The sequence below is a fragment of the Delphinapterus leucas genome, chromosome 8, assembly GCF_059928025.1.
Source record: "Delphinapterus leucas isolate spDelLeu-1000000601 "Yukka" chromosome 8, BTC_Dleu_Yukka2, whole genome shotgun sequence".
NCBI classification, from domain to species: Eukaryota; Metazoa; Chordata; class Mammalia; order Artiodactyla; family Monodontidae; genus Delphinapterus; species Delphinapterus leucas.
In genome coordinates, this window is record NC_143136.1 from 32794609 (window position 1) to 32811964 (window position 17356).

At 34.2% G+C, this 17356-nt stretch overlaps 1 protein-coding gene across 2 annotated transcripts in view; it reads right to left on the minus strand.

Moving 5' to 3' along the window:
- Positions 1–17356, minus strand: part of NBEAL1 (neurobeachin like 1) — a 228732-nt gene that overhangs the window by 12332 nt on the left and 199044 nt on the right. For both annotated transcript variants that reach the window (XM_089915931.1, XM_089915930.1), the window contains 9 exons: positions 15256–15372; positions 12714–12803; positions 10701–10810; positions 10088–10260; positions 8695–8789; positions 5313–5429; positions 4790–4951; positions 3689–3837; positions 1797–1932 (listed from right to left, as the gene is read on the minus strand). In XM_089915931.1, coding sequence (XP_089772057.1) covers positions 1797–1932; positions 3689–3837; positions 4790–4951; positions 5313–5429; positions 8695–8789; positions 10088–10260; positions 10701–10810; positions 12714–12803; positions 15256–15372 — 1149 coding nt within the window. The remainder of the gene's footprint in view (positions 1–1796; positions 1933–3688; positions 3838–4789; positions 4952–5312; positions 5430–8694; positions 8790–10087; positions 10261–10700; positions 10811–12713; positions 12804–15255; positions 15373–17356) is intronic.

Genomic DNA, 17356 nt, shown 5'->3' on the forward strand with positions numbered 1-17356 from the left:
AGCTACTTAGGTATTTTTTTTCCAATCAATTTTTTTTAAAATGTGTGCACATAACGTCATTTCATTTTTTTTTAATTCAGTAAAATTGTAAACTTAACAAATTACCTAAGTTGGAGGGCAGGCAAATTTAAAGGCACTTGAGTAAACCATAAAAAGTGAAACATACTCAAAGAGTAATGTCTAAGCAGAGTTCTCAAGTAATCATCACAGCAGAGGACAGAAGGGAAATCTTTACCTGGGAAATATATTAATCAAGAAACTCTACTACTGAATGTAAAAACGCTTAAAATGTTTTAAATGTAAGTGAAATATCGAGATACAGACTTGCTGACATTATTTGGGGAATCATTACACCTGAAACTAAATGTTGTTGCAATCACTTTATTTTTTTTAATATTTTTTTTTTTTGCGGTACGCGGGCATCTCACCGTTGTGGCCTCTCCCGTTGGGGAGCACAGGCTCCGGACGCGCAGGCTCAGCGGCCAAGGCTCATGGGCCTCGCTGCTCCGCAGCATGTGGGATCTTCCCGACCGGGGCACGAACCCGTGTCCCCTGCATCGGCAGGCGGACTCTCAACCATTGCGCCACCAGGGAAGCCCTTTTTAAGATTTTTTGATGTGGACCATTTTTTAAAGTCTTTATTGAATTTGTCACAATACTGCTTCTGTTTTATGTTTTGTTTTTTGGCCAGGAGGCACATGGGATCTTAGTTGCCAGACCAGGGATCGAACCCACACCCCTACACTGGAAGGTGAAGTCTTAACCACTGGACCACCAGGGAAGTCCCAATCACTTTAATTTAATAAGACCTCTCTTGTTAAAATAATATCCTGAAAAAGAGTATAAGGACTAACAAAATCTTAAAATATTTATTTAAAAAAAGGTTCCTATGATCTGTAATAGATTTATTATAACTACTGACAGTATGTTATTCAGTAATGTCTTCTCTTGAAATAACCCGTACAGAGGTCATTTTAGATTTCTCAGAAAAGACCAATGATACCAATAAAAATTTATAATGCTTAAATATGAGTTTGTGTAACAAAATAAATTTTCTAGAAGAATCACTAGATTACTTGGAGTATAGCCACTAAGTTTTCATAGGAACAGTGTTACATTTATATCTGAATATTCAGTAATTAATAAACCACTGGCAAATAAATTTATAGGAACTACAGGAAATTCATTGAGAATTAGCACATTTATATGGGGATATTTGTAGTTCCAAGTTAAAAAAAAAATGATGCTTTTACAAAAGTACAACTGACATACAATCATGCTGAATATTTGCTGAAATTAAAGTTAAGTATATAGTTTGGGGAATTCCCTGGCAGTCCAATGGTTAGGACTCAGTGCTTTCACTGCCTGGGCCCGGGTTTGATCCCTGGTCAGGGAACTAAGATCCCGCAAGCTGCGCAGCATGGGCAAATTAACAAAATAATAATAATAAGGTAAGTAGTTTTGTTGTTTGAGTCTATATTTCATTTTTTACAAATGCTTTTATGTATTAAAAATTCAAGTATGTGGTCTAAAATCTAGATTTGGAAAAACAGAATAAAAGAACTTTCTTCTTCATATAGAGTTATAAACTGTTAAATGTGTGATTTCAATAATATCATAATATAAACATCACTCTTGAATACTAGTTTTATCCCCTTTCATTTACTGTAGTTTGAAAAATCAAATTTGTTTTTCAATTTGTTTATCCATAATGGAGACTTCTGATTCAGCTGGAATAAAGAACCAAAGGAATCCCCAACAGTATGGGAAACTAAATTCTTGACGCTAGGTTTTACCTCAGCTGGCTTGCCAACACCCACGACAATCAGTTTGCCATCTTCTAATCCTACAAGAATATGGCTATATTCTTTGGTTACATAAACACAGTGGATAGGCGATCGCATGGCTAATGGGTTGATGCTGAGATTCAAACTAGAAGAGAAATAAAAAACACACACATAATTACATGGATATACAATGGATTCACAGAATTTTATACCTGAAAGATAACTTAATGATCATCTAATTCTGCATTCTAATTTTACAGATGTGGGAACTTAGGTTCAGAAAACCTGAGTGACACAAAGGCCCACATTTATAGCATTACTTAAAATACTTAACAGATTTTTTTTTTCTATTTCCAACATCTGTTTGCCTTCTAACCATATATGTGCTCTCACGAAACGATTTTCGCCTTGTTGATTAATGAGCAAAAGTTGGGTAAAAAGGACAAAAGCTCAAAAAGTGTGTGTTGGTGGGGGATAAGGTAAATAAAATTGGTATATTTGCTTTGTCTTAAAATATGTAATATACAATATAAAATATTTTAAAATATAATATGGTATAAAATATAACACCCCATTATGAAAAATGCTCACAGCTTTTATGATTAGAGAATGAAGAATCTTAGGATGTACATACTATGGTCTAGACTAACCTGCCAGAAGATTCCATTAATTTTTTTCTAACTTGGGATTCTCCTAACAATACCCTAAGATTAGGGTTGTAACACAAAAAATATTGGAAAGACGTTACTGAAATGTGGACTCAATGCTCTACCACATGAGAAAGAAGGACAAAAATGAGAAGGAAAATACAAAAACAGGGAAGCGATGTTGGTACTGAAGTGATTCTGATATGAATGTAAAAGGGAACACTCTGGATCAGGAAATGATTCAGAAAAAAAGGGCTTTGGGAGGGGCCAAGATACTTTGAGGAGTATAAATATGTCACAGTAAGTTTTTTAAATGAGAAGAAAAGAAAAAAATGTATTTGGGCATGCAGGGAATAACAGTGCTTTGTGTACATAAGTTGGTAAACATGAAGAATACCAAACTTAAAAACATATCCACATATCCATTTTTCAAACATATTTTCCTTCACTGGGTGAAATAACAAAAGACTCCTCACCGATTTTAAACACAGACATACAAAATCAAGAACAGATGTGCTAGCCTTAAAAATACTTTATTTTAGCACAATTTAAAAATTTTTTTAAACCTAACTTTAGTTTCTAAAAATTCAAACTATAATTGTACAAATTTCCAAATCCATAATCCAGGCTTGGCACTATGAAAAAAAAATTTTCTGGCTACTTAAAAAAAATTGTTTTAATTGTGGTAAAATGTACACAACATAAAATTTTCTGCATTTTTAAAATGTACATCTATATTTCATTACCAACCCAGAAATACTTCATCTTCCCCAATTTTTTTCATAGTTGCCAAAAAAGACATCTTCATAATAAATGATGAACAAAAGGATTAGAAATCTGGGCTTCCCTGGTGGCGCAGTGGTTGAGAATCTGCCTGCTAATGCAGGGGACACGGGTTCGAGCCCTGGTCTGGGAAGATCCCATATGCCGCGGAGCAACTAGGCCTGTGAGCCACAACTACTGAGCCTGCGTGTCTGGAGCCTGCGCTCCGCAACAAGAGAGGCCGCGATAGTGAGAGGCCCGTGCACCGCGATCAAGAGTGGCCTCTGTTTGCCACAACTAGAGAAAGCTCTCGCACAGAAATGAAGACCCAACACAGCAAAAATAAATAAATAAATTAATAAACTCCTACCCCCAACATCAAAAAAAAAAAAAAGAGAGATTAGAAATCTTAGATTACAGATTTTACTCTCTCTGGGCTGAAAATACTACCATCTTTTCCGAAGTGATACTTTAATAATTCTTATTATTTACCTGTGGAGATCTCTTATGGACAGGAATCCTTGTAAGCTGCCTGTGACAATGTGCTCTCCAATTACACATATATCTGATACTTGTTCCTTCAGGACTTGAGACCGTAGATACTTGCCATTTACAGAAAACAAATGCAATGCATTCTTATCCTGCAAAGATTAGTTGAAGAAAATTTAATGATCTCAAATTAAAACTATGACTATCACAGAATGATGACTGGGTTTAAAATTTTGGAATAAACAAATGGTTATACTTAAAGAGAAAGTAGGTAGAAATATTGTTAAAGTGATTTCAATCAGATTGCTAAGTAAATAAATATTAAACAAGTACTCCTCTTCTTTAATAGAATTGAAAATCTCACCCCTCCAAAAGAATTAAAGCTCTCATCCAACAAAACCCACATTCTTAAAACAAAACTAAAAAAGTTCTCTGGGCTTCCCTGGTGGCGCAGTGGTTGAGAGTCTGCCTGCCAATGCAGGGGACACGGGTTCGAGCCCTGGTCTGGGAAGATCCCACATGCCGCAGAGCAACTGGGCCTGTGAGCCACAATTACTGAGCCTGCGCGTCTGGAGCCTATGCTCCGCAACAAGAGGCCGCGATAGTGAGAGGCCTGCGCACCGCGATGAAGAGTGGCCCCCGCTTGCCACAACTAGAGAAAGCCCTCGCACAGAAACAAAGACCCAACACAGCCATAAATAAACAAATAAATAAAATTAAAAACAAAAAAAAAGTTCTCTTAATTTTTTAAAAAGCTTTATCACCAAAAGGAAATAAACATAGAAAATTCACAGTTTATTTATACCCTGTCTTGTGCAAAAAGAATTTAATTCAGTTTTAATTTCCACCTAAGCTTATGAAGTCCCACATAATCAGAAATTATTTTTGAAGTCATATAGGGCTATAGAAAGCCCTAAAACAAAATCAAACATGAGGCTAATATTGTGATAGGGAATGAACAAATTGAATGATGAAAGGAAAACATCCTTTTCAAAATATGGTGTTCTTTCCTTCTTCAGAATGCCTCCCCATATGTACACAATGTGGGAAGGAGAAGACAGGCTTATAGATAGTCTAGCCCTACTGCATGAAACTGTTGTATACCTTGAGGGTGGTACTTTCTTCAATGCTGGAGTAGATGACAATATGTCCTTCCCAAGATATAGCCAAATTGGGAATGGTCAAGAGCAGAGAACTCTCACAAGGTGGTCGTAAAGTCCGCATATACTGACCTTTCTGAATGGTATGTATAATCACAGTGCCATCCTACACACAGAAAATATTAGAAAATGAGAAAAGAAAAGAAGAACAAAAACGAAGAAAAGAAACTGAGCAAGAGAAAGAAATATGGTAAAAGAACTAAGAAAATGATTATTCTACCAAGGACACATGTACCTTAGGAAAAATTCCAATCTTGAAATTTCAAGTCTTAACTACTAAGACCAGTAAAATCCCCAAATAGAATCTAGTCTCTTTTTTTCTGTATTTTTCTACTTTTGCAAAGTTCAAGGCAAACACAGTATAAAATTTCTATGCTTTTACCAATTCTTCTAGAAAAAAAATTAAATATAAATATTACCTCTGAATTTGTATAAAGAAATCAGTATTTTTAAAGGTGAAATCTTACCCTTGATCCTGACACTGCCATGTCTAGCTCAGTGCTGATGCCAACACTCAATACCTCATCAGTGTGTCCGTACAGAATCTGAAACGGTTTAGATGCTAGGCCCACAGGAACACCTCCCTAATATAAAAACAGAAAAGCAAAGGTAATTTTCTTGTACACTATTTTCTTTAAAAAGGTTTATACTGTATTTAAACCGTCTAATCACAAACTGATATTGCAACTAGTTCTTACCACTAAGTCTACTCATACAAGTATTCATTCTTGGGTTTCTCCTTGGATTCTCAAATTATTCTCAATCTTTTCAAGCTCAAAAACTTAATCTGAAGAATTTTAAAGTTGATTGATTTGGATTAGTTTTAACAGGTATATTATTTGCCCTTTTCACCTACAGAATTATTCTTCCTTTACTTGGAAGAAGCTTCTTCTATTACATCTCTGAATACTTTCTCTTTTTCATTTATTGGAGTCCTTATTTCAAGGGCATCAATTATCTTTATGCTGACTTGTCTTTGATTTCTATAGCTATCATTCTTTTTCTAATTGCTTTAATCCTTTTGTTTTTTCATTTCTATTCACTTTACTTTAAATCTTTCTTCCATGCTAATAATTTGATTTTCAGTCACATCAAATTTGTTCCTTGATGCTTCTGCATTGGGTTTATTTATAATTGTAACAGTATTGGTTTTAGTCTCAGCTTGATTCTTCTGCAATCTCCCTTTTCATCTTATTATGCTAGTTTATAATTTCATCTTTGAGGTCCTATTTTATTGAATGATATTCTTATTATATTCTTCTACTAGCACAATTTATTGCAGGGAAATCTCTCTGCACTTGTTTCCTTCATCTGTTTTTAGTGTGCTTTGTTTGATACAGTACTTTCTATGATATATAATGATAGAATGTTTGAGTAGTTTCCATGGTATTTGGTTTATGATTACCATAGATAAATGCCCAGACCTTCTACGAGCATTATACAATGTAAATGAATTCTCCCTGACACTCTATTACTTGGGTCACATTTGTCTTCCTCTAAGAGTATCAGTCTGAGTGCTTAGTCCACTCTATCTAATTTTTAAATATTAAGTAATTCCTATATTATTTAATCAATTCAAGTTACAGAGGAAGATGGACTCTTCTCAAATTCATTTTATAAAGGTTGCATATCTTAATACTAAACATGCAAAGACAAAATAAAAACAGATTTATTTCACTTATAAGTAAAGAAATAACTAAAGTACTAGCAAATAAAATCCTGCAGTAAAATATAACTATATCTCATGAATTATATGGGTTTATTATAGAAATTCAAGGATGGTTCAAATCTAGGACACTTCTCAACATAATACATTACATTAAGAAAAAGTAAAACTATAAATTAAAAAAGGAAGAGAAACTGGGAAAATAGCTGTAAAGAACATTATTAGGACTACTGACAAAATTAGAACCTGGACTGTGGATTAGATAATGGTATTGTATAAATGTTAAGTATTTCAGTTTTGATAACTGCACTGTGGCTATGTATAAGAATGCCTTTGTTCTTAGAAAAAACACTGAAGTGTTTAGGGGTAAAGGAACATAGAGTTTCCAACTTTTAAAATATTCAGAAAAAAAAGATACTGAGAAAAAGATTGGGAGAGAATGCTAAGACAAATGGCAAAAATGTATCTTTTCTGTAAATTGAAATTTTATTAAAACTAAAAGCCTACCAAAAAAAAAAAAAAGGAAGGAAGATAACTACTGAAATAAAATAAATTTAAAAAAACCTAGTGAAACCTAACAGCAAACAGTATACTAAATGGCACAATAATGAAGGTAATTTCATCAAAATCAGACATAAGACACGGAGGCTCACTATAATTTTCTTGCTTTATTATATTTGCTAATAATGTATGAGGGTAAGAAAATGAAATAATTAGTATATTGAAAAAGATAAAGAAAATCACTATTTTTTCAGATCACATTAATGTATATCTACCTTGTTTTCAGAAAATCCAAGAAATACTAATAATTATGAGAGCTAGATAAGAGGATTTGGTAAACTAATTAGATATAAGATAACTGTATAGAAATCAATAGCTTTTTTTTTTACTAGCAATAGTTACAAATAAAAATGATTTAAAAATCCCACTGAAACAGTCATAAAAATAGGATAATTAAAAGTAAATATAACAAAGTACAGGATCTAAATGGAAAAAAATTATTAAAAAATATTATCAGGGCTTCCCTGGTGGCACAGTGGTTGAGAGTCCGCCTGCCAATGCAGGGGACACGGGTTCATGCCCCGGTCCAGGAAGATCCCACATGCCACGGAGCAGCTGGGCCCGTGAGTTATGGCCGCTGAGCCTGTGCATCTGGAGCCTGTGCTCCGCAACGGGAGAGGCCACAATAGTGAGAGGACCGTGTACCAAAAAAAAAAAAAAAAAAAAATCAAAGGACATTGGAAAAAGACCTGAAACAAATATGGAAAGACATTTCCTATTTTTGGATAGGAATAACTATAAACATGTCAATCCATACCAAATAAATATATAAATATGATTTCATTAAGACTAAAATGAAGTTTCTGAGGAGGATATAGTTAAAGTATTTTTAAAGTTCATACAGAAGAATAAATATTCATATAAGAACAGCTGTGGTTAATAAAGGAAACACAGTGAGAGGGGATTTGCCTTACCAAATATTAAACTACTAAAGTAAAAACATTTTGGTGTTGACACAGAAATAGATAAATGTAAAAGAATGGGGAATACAGAAAAAGATCCAATTTAGTAGGTAATCGTTTATGCTGGCATAAATGACTTTCTACATAATTATATATCTAATATTAAATATTCTGTATTACAAAATATAGAAATGGATTAAAGATTGAAATTTTAAAAAATAAAACAAGAAAAGTGTTACAAGAACTATTTTAGATGATATATTTATAAACTTGGAGTGAGAAAACGCCTGTTTACTTTTCTAAGCAAGGTAGAAAATCCAGAAGCCATAAAGAAAAAAGACACTTCCTTGCACCAACATTATGAGAGTACACAATAAGGTTGATGAAAATTCTAAATCTATAATTTCTAGTAGTTCCACCTGAAAGGAAAATAGGAATATTATCATGTTAACAAAGACAAGAAAAATAATTGTTTTCCTAGAAGAAGTTAATAAGGAGCTATCTTTGGAAGGTAATATGAGATAAGGTCATGAATCAAACAATAAACCTAGGGAAAAAAGTGGTGATTAAGACAGAACAGAATGAGGGGTAAAAGGAGGCAAAGGAGCTCAAATAATCATTCAATGTAAGAGAAAAATTCAGTATTCTATTAGAACATCTCAATAGTATTCCCAGGGTGAATCTCTGATCCAAACCAAGAGTATTTAAATGAGTGACTACCTGTTGGGTTATCTGCCATACCATACATGTAGTATCTCTGGAACCAGAAATCAAATGTATTCCACAGTAATCTGTAGCCAAACAAGTCACAATATCTGTAAGAAAAACGAATGTAAAAAAATGAAATGGCATAGTTTGGCTAGAACAGAATCATAAGGGCAATTTTAGGTCATGTTCAAACTATTACAAAATTAGTTGTTCTAGCAGGGAGAAATGTAGGAATGGCATTGGAAAAGCACTGGGAAAGACTGACATAAAAAAGGAGCAGCACTAAAATCATGTAGGAGAGCTTTCTTTGAGGCCACCCTTCTTTGACAGTGAAGAGTAGACATGAGGCAAGGGAATGACTGTCAAAAATCTTGGCAGGAGATTAGGTAGCTTTTAAATGGATCCCCACTTAATTTTGATATGCTTCTCTGCTCCCTTACTCTCTTATCCCCATTCACCTTCTATTCCCCATGGAACTGCAATCCTATAGAATATGTGTCCATAGCCAAAATAGTACATATTACACTGTAAATTCACAATATAAAATACATTTTTCCTAAACTGTAAAAACCTGAGCTAAGTGACACCTTGGGAGTCACTGGCACAGAATTAGTAACAGACTCCATTCCCCTCTCCTAATGGGTTTATTAGGAAAAAATCTACTCAATGTTTTATTCTTACATTGAAAAGACTGAGACACTAAGAACACCAGGTTAGGGACTTCCCTGGTGGTCCAGTGGTTAAGAATCCACCTTTCAATGTTGGGGACCTGGGTTCGATCCCTGGTCGGGGAACTAGGATACCACATGCCGCGGGGCAACTAAGCCCGTGTGCAGCAACTAGAGAGCCCACACACTCTGGAGCCCGCGTGCCACAACTACAGAGAAGCCTGAGCGCCACAATGAAGAGCCCGCGTGCTGCAACAAAAGATCCCATGTGCTGCAACTAAGACCCAACACAGCCCAAAATAAATAAGTAGATAGATAGATAGATAGATAAAGGTAAAAAAAAAAAAGGAAGCATCTGGTTAAACTATATTCAACAATTTTACCTCTCTCATGCTTTACTACTAAAGAATAGGACAGTTGATTTCTTATTCAACTATGACAGATTTTTTTTACCATTTTTTCATAAAATTCTAATTCTAGCAACCAATTTTTTCAGACTTAGCCTAGCATCTTTCAGATACTATGAAGGTGTATTTAATTTATATAGTGCTTAGTATAACCAAAATACATTAGACACTCTTAAAGAAAGAATATAATATTCATAACACAACTCTATTAAAAAGTTCACTTAGCTTCAAAGGTAAAATTTATGCTTTTTATAAGGAGTATGTATTACTATTATGGTTAGGAAAAAAACAGAAAAAATTTTTTACAGGGAAAAAAAAGTTAATGCTTACCCATATGTCTGATATTGTGTGAAACAATTTTGCCTTTTGTAAGTGACATCACTTGAATGCTATTATCCCAGTGTCCAGCACTAAAAAGCAACTTTGCATCATGTGATACTATAAATAGCTTAGAAGTGATCTCCAGCCCTGGAGCAAAAGGTCCATTCATAGTACGCTGAGTTCTGTAAACACAATTAAATATTAGACTCTTCTTTAAAAGATCACTTAGACCGATATGAACTATTTTTTTAATCTCTCCAAAAAGAAATAAAAAATAAGTCTGTTCAACTGTTCATTTTGAAATGTCTATTGATAAGTGATAAATACATTCATAAACTACATTAATCTTATATTATTCATTAAACAAAAATACATGTAACAAAATAGTCTCAAGGGTTAAGTGTAAAGAAGTTGAGATTGGTGAAGGTGTGGAAAAGATTTAAATCTTGACTTTCAAAGCCAATTTAGTAAGACTGTCAATTCTGTAAACAGCCTCAAAGTAGACAAGATAAGGGTATGCCAGGATCAGGAAAGCTGGAAGTTGGAAAGTTTAATCTATTTGCTTTTCCTGGCAATAAGGTACTAGCTGTACCTGTTTTGCTTTAAATGTTCACTTACTTACTTTGGATTTGTCACAGTTTGATCCCTGATGAATGTAAAGTAATTAGAAATGTTTCTGTCATAAGGCAGCCATCCATGCGTTCCAATAATGTAATTCATGCTTACTGTTATCTGGAAAAGAAACACATGAAGACAAACATTAAATGAAAATTAAAGAAAATGACATAGAATAACCAAATGCTCACATGATATTAGCATTTGTCACTTAGGGAATAGTGTGGGATTGTGTACTTAAAACATGAGACTCATTAAGAAAGTCTTAAAATAATTCAAATGGTTAAAAAGCTCATTGTTATCCTACTGCAAGAAAAGCTGTCCCAATGTATCTTTCTTTAGTATAAGATTATTTTCCTCAAAATTTCTCAAAGTTTACTAGCATCTATTAGTTGGCAGTCAGAAGAAATTAAGGATCAAGTCTTACCATAAAAATAAGACACCTATCATTTAGAACATAAATCATAAGTAGATCTTATGAAGAATTATTAAGAAGGTCTCCCTTTATTAGGGACAGTAACAGTGAATATTTGCACTAAAAAATGGAAAGTTTTATTCTCCCTTGATAAAAGTAACAGATTACCAAAAAAAAATTCAGATAACTTAAAAATATACAGGTATTAAAATTGAAAAATCACAATTCTGCCACTCAAAAGTACTTATTATTTTTGTATATCTTTCTAGATGTTTTTTCTAAGCAAACACACAATATGGATAATTAGAAAAATAGGTTTAACTCTGGAATTTCTACTTTTCACTGTGCTATGCTCAATTTTTATCATTTCTAAGTGACAGAATTAGAATAAGACAGACCTAGGTTTGGTCCATTTGCCAGGGTCCCTTGCTTGCTAGCTCTGTGACTTTGAGCAAGTTACTTCTGAGTTTTAATTCCTCATCTGAGGAAGGGAAATAATAATTGTGCCTATCTCACAGGATTGTTAAGTGGACTAAATGACAAAATTCAAGTACTCACTAATATGTCCTGCATGTGGACAGACCTTTATCAATTCTGTATTATATCTCATTTTCATTATTCTCACTGCTTATAATAAATTTTAACATCTAGTAAGAAGTTACATCACAATTTTCTCGTACAAAATTTCCTGGTATTTTCACATATTTATTATTCCAAATAAATTTTAGAATTACAGAACTAGGACTTCCCTGGTGGCGCAATGGTTAAGAATCCGCCTGCCAATGAAGGGGACACGGGTTCGAGCCCTGGTCCAGGAAGATCCCAAGTGCCACGGAGCAACTAAGCCCGTGTGTCACAACTACTGAGCCCACGTGCCACAACTACTGAAGCCTGCACACCTAGAGCCCATGCTCCACAACAAGAGAAGCCACCGCAGTGAGAAGCCTGCGCACCACAACAAAGAGTAGCCCCCGCTCACTGCAACTAGAGAAAGCCCGCGCACAGCAATCAAGACCCAATGCAGCCATAAATAAATAAATTTATTTTTAAAAAAAAGGATTACAGAACTACTTAAAAGCTCTGTAAATAAGAGATACTTTTTTTGGGGGGGGGGGAGGTACGCGGGCCTCTAACTGTTGCGGCCTCTCCCGTTGCGGAGCACAGGCTCGTGACATGCAGGCTCAGCAGCCATGGCCCACGGGTCCAGCCGCTCCACGGCATGTGGGATCCTCCCGGACCAGGGCCACCAGGGAAGCCCCTAAAAGATACATTTTTATACTTGGTCAAATTAATTCTATTTTAAAATTTTCTCTCTTTTTTTTTTTTGGCCGTGCTGTGCAGCATGTGGGATCTTCGTTCCCCCACCAGGCTACCAGGGATCGAACTCAGGCCCCCTGCAGTGGAAGTGTGGAGCCCTAACCACTGGACATCCAGGGAATTCCCTTACCTATGCTTTTTAAAGACTTAAAAATCTTAAGTCTTAAAAAAGACTTAAAAAGACTTAAGACTTAAAAAAGACTTAAAAAATTTTTTTATTTTCTCAATTTTTTCATAAGCTGTAATGGATATAGACATGGCAGTGTGAAAAGGTATAAATCAACTTACCAGTAACTCAGGACTGCCTTGTGAAATAAAAGAACGAGACTGATTTTTGGGGACAATGGCCTTTATTAGTGGAATACCATCACTAATTCCCTATAAAATAAAGGACAGAGGTTTAGTGGCTGGTTCTACTATCTTTATTAGGTAAAAATTATTGAAAACTTCTATTTCTTTAAAGATAAACCCTGAGATATAGCCTTGTACTCTATCAAAACATATCATCACTTAATTTTAAATATAGGAAAGGAATTATATACCATGTTTGAATGGCAGACTTGAAAGTTCTGAAACCCATCACCTCTTGTATTCCACTATGCTGCTGTTAAACAAGGATGTAGATTTCAAGAAGTGTCAACCATTTAAAACAGCCAGTGATTTAAAACCTTTCCTTTTCCCATGCTGTACTGACATGAATATAAAGTAGAAAATACAGACCATATAAGAAAACATTTCTCAAATAAGTGAAATGGGAAAACTAGTTATATTTTATGGAATTTTCCTTTTGGGTTTAACTTTCAAAAAATAGATCTATTCCATTACCTGAGGCCCTTCCTGAAAGCTACAACAAAGGACCAGAAAATAAAGACAGTCCTCAGAAAACATCCACCATTATCTTATTACAGTGTGAAAGAGAAAAACGATTTGAAATAAGTTTTTTGATGTGACAACAGTTTATAAATTACACCTAACATTTATTAGATAAATTATAACCTAACATTAGTGGGTACATACGATGTGCCAGGTGCTTTTCTAAGAGCCTTATATGAACTAAATAATGATGTATAACCACACGAAGTTAATGCATATCTTTCCTCTTCATACTGTGAATTAATCAAGAGAAGACAACTGACATTGAAACAGCATAAATGGAAATGGTATCTGAAGAAATCCATTTAATAAGCCCTTTGCTTTCACTGCTACGTCAATTTTCTTCACCATTTTAATACCTAGGAAGAGAACTAAGAGAGGCCTTCTCTTTTCATATGAATGAGTGGGAAACACCTTCTTGTATGATGATGAAAAGGGATTAACCATTATTGGTACCCAAGGATATCTATTGTGTTCTTAATCCTGCTCCAGACACTGGCCCTGAGGAAAGCTACCCTGTGACTTGGGGTGGGTGCAGAGAGGGGCAAATGCCATTGCATCTGCAGACAGAACTCAGAATGTATTGTACTATAAAAAACAATGCCACAAATGATTAGATATGATGAAAATACTTTTATCAGCATTACATAATATCTTATTACATGTCCATCATTTTAGGGGTCAAATAGGGTTTTGTGGGTTGCCCTATGTGTAGCCAAAAGTTAACATAGCAGGACTGAGACTGCTCACCTTAGAAAGGCTGCTTGCAAGGTTGGCCATTGCCTGGCATCAGGGAACTTGGCAGGCAAAGACATCCTTACACTGATATAAAACTTGTCTTCAATAATACACGTGGCTCACTATGCCTAGCCTATTTGTGCAAACAATCGTCTGAATACAGGCTTTTCTTTTGGGAGTCTAGAATTTTGGAATGTGCTAGGCAGAGCTGAGTCTCTAATGAGCTTCCCTGGGAGACAAAATCATGTTGTCACATTCCATTACTGGAAGAATTAAGCACCTTCAAATGATATGTAGGTACAAAGTCCAAAATATTTACGATCTGGCCCTTTAAGAAAACATTTACCACCGTTTGCTGTATGGCATGAGAGTTATTCCTTGTTCTATGCACATCTCCAATCTATTCTTAGTAACTTTTTATCATTTTGTATTCTTCCAAAAGAGTTAATATTATCTGTCCTAACCAAATTTATAGGTATTAATGCATTTCATATTCACATTCTGAACTATTCAAAGAACAGCTGACCCTTGAACAACTCAGGGGTTTGGGACACCAACCCTCCATGCATTATTATATAATTTATAGTCAGCCCTCTGTATCTGCGCTTCTTCCTTATCTGCAGTTCTGCACCCACAAATTCAACCAATCCCAGATTATGTAGTACTGTAGTATTTACTATTGAAAAAAAATCCATGTGTAAGTGGACCCACACTGTTCAAACCTGTGTTGTTCAAGAATCAACTGTAATTCAATATGTACATTTAAACATGTGAATTTGAAGGTACTCTTTCAAGAACAGCATTAACTATCTATCTTGCTCCACTTGACTATTCCTTCTGACATCATCAATTAACAATCTGACTCATGGGCCATATTTTATATGTGAGTAGACACTGTAATTAAAAGTTATTTTAGACTTCCTCTATATATCATCTCAACTGACACAAAAAGCAATTTAAGTCAAATTATTCTTCCTCTTTATGTTTCCTTCGGGAGAACGTGAGGTTGGAAGAAAGAAAGCCAAAACAAACATTACAGCAGCAAACAAAAGCTTTCAACAAGGTTGTTTTAAAAAATCTAAGAACATATTACTGAAGTATTATTTACTATTTTGGATTAAGTATTAAAATCCACCCTCTCCATTAAAGAACAAAAGGAACAATGAAGTGTACAGAAATCACAGAGAAAATCCTTTGATATTATCAAGTTGGATATTACCTCTATAAAAAATGACTTGAGTTCAGGGAGGTATTGAAATAAGTTAAAGGTTGAAGTGTCTGTTTTGGTTTGCTTCTGCACTGCTTCCTCTGCTGATAATCTAGAAGGGTGTGGTTCCTTCAAAAAAAAATTAAGAAAAAAATAATTCCATAATTACATTAAAACATCTCTCACTATATTCCTTCATATATACCAGAATCTAGCTATGATGGATTACATACTATGCACTATTGACAACTCCTGGCTTTTGCTCAATTTCCTTGGCAGAGTTCGGGCCCTCTTCATTCCTAGAGAAACCCTACTTCTACTTTAAAGTTTTTCATACTGATCTCTCCCTTCAATCTCTAAGGCAGAGTTAACTATTCTATTATTTTTCTCAGCACACTACATTATTTAGTATTTTATTTAGTACTTATTTCTTTCTATGTTGTATTACATATAGTTGGTTATGGTCTTTCCCAACTAGACAATAGGTACCTTAAAGTCAGAAAATAAGTCATATTCATTTTTGGATTTTCAACACATAGAAAAGTATCATAAATATGGTACATGCTTATGTGTATGTTTGGTAAAATTAAATACATTATTCAAAAGTCAAAATTTATAATATGGGTGAATCTTTAATTCCTGAAATAAGATTTGAATGTCAATATTCTCAGAATCATATTATAGATATTACTGCATTGCTTTTCAAATAAGTTATTATTATTCCTTACCTTTAATGTCAGAAACAAAAGATATTATCACCTTTTTAAATGAGAAGAAAATTACAAGTCAAATTAATATTCCAATGCCACAGTTAAAATGCAGAATAGAAATCTAGCTAAAGAGGATTCTATCTCCACTGCAAAATATTAGATTATGGGAAACAGATTTGACAGCTCTAATTCAATATTTATCTCTGAATTATCCATGTGAGTATTATTCACTTTATTTGAAATCAAAAGCTGATTTTTATGTCATTTTTTTATCTTAAAAACTAATTAGCACTGCCCTTGTAAAAAAAAAAAAAAGTAAAGCTGCTGAAAAAATATTATAGAATCTATTTCAAAGTCCAATGAAGTGTTCTGTTTTATTCTGTTACTTTTGCCTTCTGACTATCAGCAGGTAAGGAATAAAGACTGATTTCAAATATGAGTATTCTGCAAAAATCAATGTTGGAGGATTCAAACTGTTGCTAAGGAATAGTAACAATTATAAATCTTGGTCTGATAACTGAATTAACAGAAGTTCATCTATAAGCCAGAGTTTAGATATACTGTTGCTGCTATAGCTGTGGAGGTTTCAGTTCAACAAATACTTACTGCCCACAAACTATTTGCAAGAAAGATACAAAAATGATTTTTAAAAAGTTGCCGCCTTTAACATATTATAATATAGTGAGGCAAATGAATAAATATACAACTAAGGTGGAAGTGTCATAATTAGGATATAAATAACAGCCCATAAGAATGGAAAAATGATCTACAAGTTCAACAAGGGGGCTTACAGCTATTAATTCAGAGGAAACATGGCATGGAAGAAAGGATTTGGAGTTAGATGATCATGCATCCAAATTCTGTCCCAGTCACATTCTAGTTGTATAAAGTTGGAAAAAAGTATTTGACTTTTCTAAGGTGTTGTAGGCTAGGTATTAATTTCTATGAAATACGGCTTCATCATGTAAAAAGTAAGGATAATTGAATATTTACTGTGAAGTTAGGTAAATCACTTAGCACAGTGCTTGCATAGGAAAGTATCAACTTAATAAATGGTATATTATTATGTATTCCTCATTTCCAAATTCATATACTAACAAAGATCAAGACGTCTTTGCAAGCTAATATTGGATTAACTTCTATGAATCCAAAGCTGTATGCAATCAAGAAGACAATAATTTAACTTCAGATACTAGGATGGGAAAAGAAATACAGTAATATCTATACTTCGATTTTATATATTCTGCAATTTGATTTTTAGGACTGGGTTTGGGCTCTGGATGATAAGAGCACTTTGGGGGCAGATGTCAGCTACTAAAAGTCTTATACATGCAATGAGTCCCAGTATTAGAACAGCTTTAATGGTATAACCTAACTGGTACTCAGTTAGAGCTACTTCTCCA